The 3729-nt window shown below is 60.2% G+C and overlaps 1 protein-coding gene across 1 annotated transcript; it reads left to right on the top strand.

Annotated features, from left to right (window-relative positions):
- The first annotated feature begins 1364 nt into the window (after nucleotides 1-1364).
- On the top strand, nucleotides 1365-3294 carry GBX1 (gastrulation brain homeobox 1). Its single transcript, XM_014588485.1, has 4 exons — nucleotides 1365-1560; nucleotides 1898-1960; nucleotides 2286-2365; nucleotides 2683-3294. The coding sequence occupies exons 1-4, from the start codon at nucleotides 1365-1367 to the stop codon at nucleotides 3292-3294; spliced, it is 951 nt and encodes a 316-aa protein (XP_014443971.1).
- The last annotated feature ends 435 nt before the right edge of the window (nucleotides 3295-3729 follow it).

The following is a 3729-nucleotide window of genomic DNA, read 5'->3' as shown; positions in this document are numbered from 1 at the left end:
TCTCTCTGTCTCTGTCTTTCTGGCGAGCACATGCGCCCTGTAGCAAAACCTCTCCCAAAAAAAAAAAAAATTAAAACCCTATCTCTGCTCCTCCATTCCCCCCTCTTTCTCATAAAGAAAAAACAACAACAAAAAACAACTCTACCCTCATGAAGCGGATAGGATAAATAAACGTGGGCGGTAGGTGTGTGGTGGTTAAGGAGGGAGGAGTCCACATGCCAACCGTGCAGTTCGAGTCCTGGACCAGGGGGAGAGGGCGTGAAAATCGCGCCAGGTGCGTGTGTGCCCAAAACTCCGATAGGAGAAGGCCGAGAACTCCGGCCACTCTGGAGAAAGTCACCGTGTTTTTGCGGGTACAAGTGCTCTGGAGAGGGAGGAAGGACGACTCCACGATGCGGAAAGAGTCCGGTGTTTCTGGGCTGCCGGGAAGCTCTGGGGAAGTTCTCCCCGCTGCGACAGGAGGCCTGGGGGAAGAAGGCTCTGACCGCACCACACACCTTGTTCTGTTTTGTTTCTTTTTTTAGAGATTTTTGCCTTAGGGCATATGCGAGCACTCGCTGGGGAGAGAGACAGATAGAGACCGTGAGAGGGAAAGTGAGAAATCACCCCCAGGAGGGACGGCCACGTCACACACAATCTCCTCCATTCTCCTCCCAGGATCTTAGGCATGCCTGCACACGCTCCTGGTGTGAGTCCAGGACTCAAATCGTGGTCGGCCATGTGGGAGTCCAGTGACATAACCACTATGCCACCTGCCAGTCCCACTTTTTTTTTTTTTAGAATTATTTTTATTTAACATTATTATTTTTTTATCAGAGAGAGAGAGAGAAAGCAAGCCACCAGGTGCGGGACTTGAACCTCGACTGGCCATGTGGGAGTCCAGCGCCTATAACCACCAGGTGGCTGGCTGACCCCTGGTCCCACCTTCTTCCTGTAATGCATCTCACCCCGCAGAGGCTGATTTTCCTTTGAGCTGTGCTCAGCCTCAGCGAGGGCTCTGACTCATGGCATGGGTGGTAGATACCTCCAGGACAGGAAGTCCTCCAGCCTTTGCACAGCGACTTCCCGGAAACAGCTGTCTTTCCTGAGCACCTGCTACTGTCCTGGTGCCGTCCAGCACACTGGGGGTTTAGCCACAAACAGCTGCAGCGTTTTCTTTATTGTTTGTTCTTTGTGATAGGGCGCGGGCACCCGCAAGAGCTAGAGAAAGGGCGAGAGAGAGGAAAAGTGAAAAAGCTCCTCCCTGGCGGGATGGCCGCGCCACAGTCCTTTCTCCTCCATTCTCGAGGGATTTTGGGCATGATGCGCGTGTGCCTAGTGAGTTTTTCAAGCCATTGGGTCCGAAATGTGGACTGCGGTCAGCCATGGGGCCCAGCTGGCTCGGCCGCTCGGCTGGCCCGGTTCTGTGCAATACTTCCGCGCTGCAGCACGGGCTGCGCTCCTTCCCTCGAGTCCCGGGTGGAGTTTTTCACTGCGGCATCATGTGGACACTGAGCGATGCAGAGGTGGAAGCGTTTTGGATTTCAGGGTGGGGACTAGAGACGCTCACCTGTACTCAGTGTACGGATTGCACCTTGTGCTGCCCTCCTTACTGCCCTCTGCCCCCCACCCCTTTATTTCTTTTTGGTCCTTGGGGCAGAAAACAAGGGAGCTGGTCAAGCTCAAGCCCTGAACACGCTTGCAGTGTACTCCCTGCAGCTCCGACAACGGCATCAGTGTCTGAGACAACGGTGGGATTGAATCTGGAATTGTGTGTGGATTGAAATGTTCACACGCCTGCGATTACAGACAGCCGTCTACTGGGTCGGAATTCCTTTTCCCCATTCCTCTCTACATTTTCTCTCGCTCCCTTCCGCCTCCCCCTATGTCCCCCTCTCCTCTCGGCTGCCCCCCTCAGGTCCTGGGGGGCTGAGCCTGGGCCGGTCGCCGCAGCTTGGCAGCCTCCTGGGAACGAGGCAAGGTGGGCAAGCGCTGAGGGGCTCCGAGGCTACATAACTGGGAGGAATCCAGCCCCACCTGGGCTGCTCGCTGGTTGGGAGACTTGGGGAGGGCCGAAAGGGTTCCTCCACCAGGTGCTTTGAGAACGGTCCTTGGACCCTGAAGGGGGTGGGGTATCAGAAGATGCCGAGGCTCCTCCTGGAGTGAGGTGACCCGAGGTCTAGTGAAGAGGGCCAGGAAGGACAGGGTAGGGGTCAGGAGACAGCTCTGGTCGGCTGGGCCAGGCGAGGGTCCCTGGAGAGCAGCGGAGGCCGGCACCCGTGTCTGCCCTCCCTGCCCTGTGAAAGGCAGGTCTGCAGAGCGCGTTCCTCCGCAGGAGCTGGGGGTCCCAGGCCAGGTCCCGCCCTGCTTCATTCTGGGGCTCGAGGTGAGGGATCTGGGTTTGAAGGGTGGTGTACCACCAGTGAGACACTGGGCCCTTGGTGTCCGGGTTCGGGGGAATGGGATGGGGCGATGGGGAGGCTTCGTGGTTACCGTCCGTATGCTTACTGCCCCTCGCCCTGTCCAGCGATGAAGTCTGTGCGGGCTAACGCCTTTCTTCCCCTCTCTGTCTCCCCCAACGTCCCCATTCCCCACCCTGGATGTCCACCCTTCTGTCTCCCGTCCCTCCCCATCTCGGCCTCTCCACGTCTGTGCCTCTTTCTGCTGTTATCCCCGACCCCTTCCTGGCCATGACCCCGTGTGCCTCCTCCAAACTGTCTCGCCCCGGCTGCCGCCTCCCGGCCCCGGTGCTCGGCCGCAGCCGAGGGGAAGGTGTACAGCTCGGACGAGGAGAAGCTGGAGGCGCCGGCAGGAGACCCAGCAGGCAGCGAGCAGGAGGAAGAGTGCTCGGGCGGCGACAGCGAGGACGACGGTTTCCTGGACAGTTCTGCAGGGGGGCCGGGGGCTCTTCTGGGACCTAAACCAAAGCTGAAAGGAAGCCTGGGGACTGGAGCAGAGGAGGGGGCGCCCGTGGCCGCAGGGGTCACGGCTCCCGGAGGGAAAAGCCGGAGGCGCCGCACCGCGTTCACCAGCGAGCAGCTTTTGGAGTTGGAGAAGGAGTTCCACTGCAAGAAATACCTGAGCCTGACCGAGCGCTCCCAGATCGCGCACGCCCTCAAGCTCAGCGAGGTGCAGGTCAAGATCTGGTTTCAGAACCGGCGGGCCAAGTGGAAGCGCATCAAAGCCGGCAACGTGAGCAGCCGCTCCGGGGAGCCCGTGAGGAACCCCAAGATCGTCGTGCCCATACCTGTGCATGTCAACAGGTTCGCCGTGCGGAGCCAGCACCAGCAGCTGGAGCAGGGGGCCCGGCCCTGAGTGGGCTCTGCAGGGCAGCAAGGCAGCGGAGCTCTCCCTGGGCCTGAGACGGCGCTGGCCCGGACCAGAGGCTACGGCTGTGACCCTGCTCCAGGACAGGGGCTCAGCCGGCCCTCCGCCCCGCCCTAGGTGTGCGCCCGGGAACCCGCGTGTGGGCCCTGACTCCTTGGGGACGGGGGCTTCCTGGTGCGAGGGCCTTGGGTTCGTTGTTGAGGAGCTGCTGGACCGAGGGGGACTCCTGGGGAGGGGGCACAGAATGCCTGGAGCTGGGAGTTCCGTGGCTGAGGTCCTCCGTGGCTTGTGTCTGGGGCAGCTGCCGCCGGGGTAGAACCCAGGGCGACCCAGCCGAAGGGTGGGCTCCTTATTTATTTCGTGTGGAGTTTGTACATACGGTGCGGTCTGCACCTGGACACGGCCGGGAAAGGCGTCTGCGGT

The sequence above is a fragment of the Tupaia chinensis genome, unplaced genomic scaffold (genome assembly GCF_000334495.1).
Source record: "Tupaia chinensis unplaced genomic scaffold, TupChi_1.0 Scaffold000280_1, whole genome shotgun sequence".
Taxonomy (NCBI): domain Eukaryota; kingdom Metazoa; phylum Chordata; class Mammalia; order Scandentia; family Tupaiidae; genus Tupaia; species Tupaia belangeri.
This window is presented reverse-complemented; position numbering and strand designations above follow the sequence as displayed.

Bases quoted from the DNA above. Each gene is read 5' to 3' on its own strand.
- GBX1 (XM_014588485.1), top strand. From the start codon at position 1,365: ATGGGGCCCAGCTGGCTCGGCCGCTCGGCTGGCCCGGTTCTGTGCAAT. The intron at 1,561-1,897 runs GTACGGATTGCA...TGCCCCCCTCAG, and splicing joins GACGCTCACCTGTACTCAGT to GTCCTGGGGGGCTGAGCCTG. The intron at 2,366-2,682 runs GTGAGGGATCTG...TGACCCCGTGTG, and splicing joins GCTTCATTCTGGGGCTCGAG to CCTCCTCCAAACTGTCTCGC.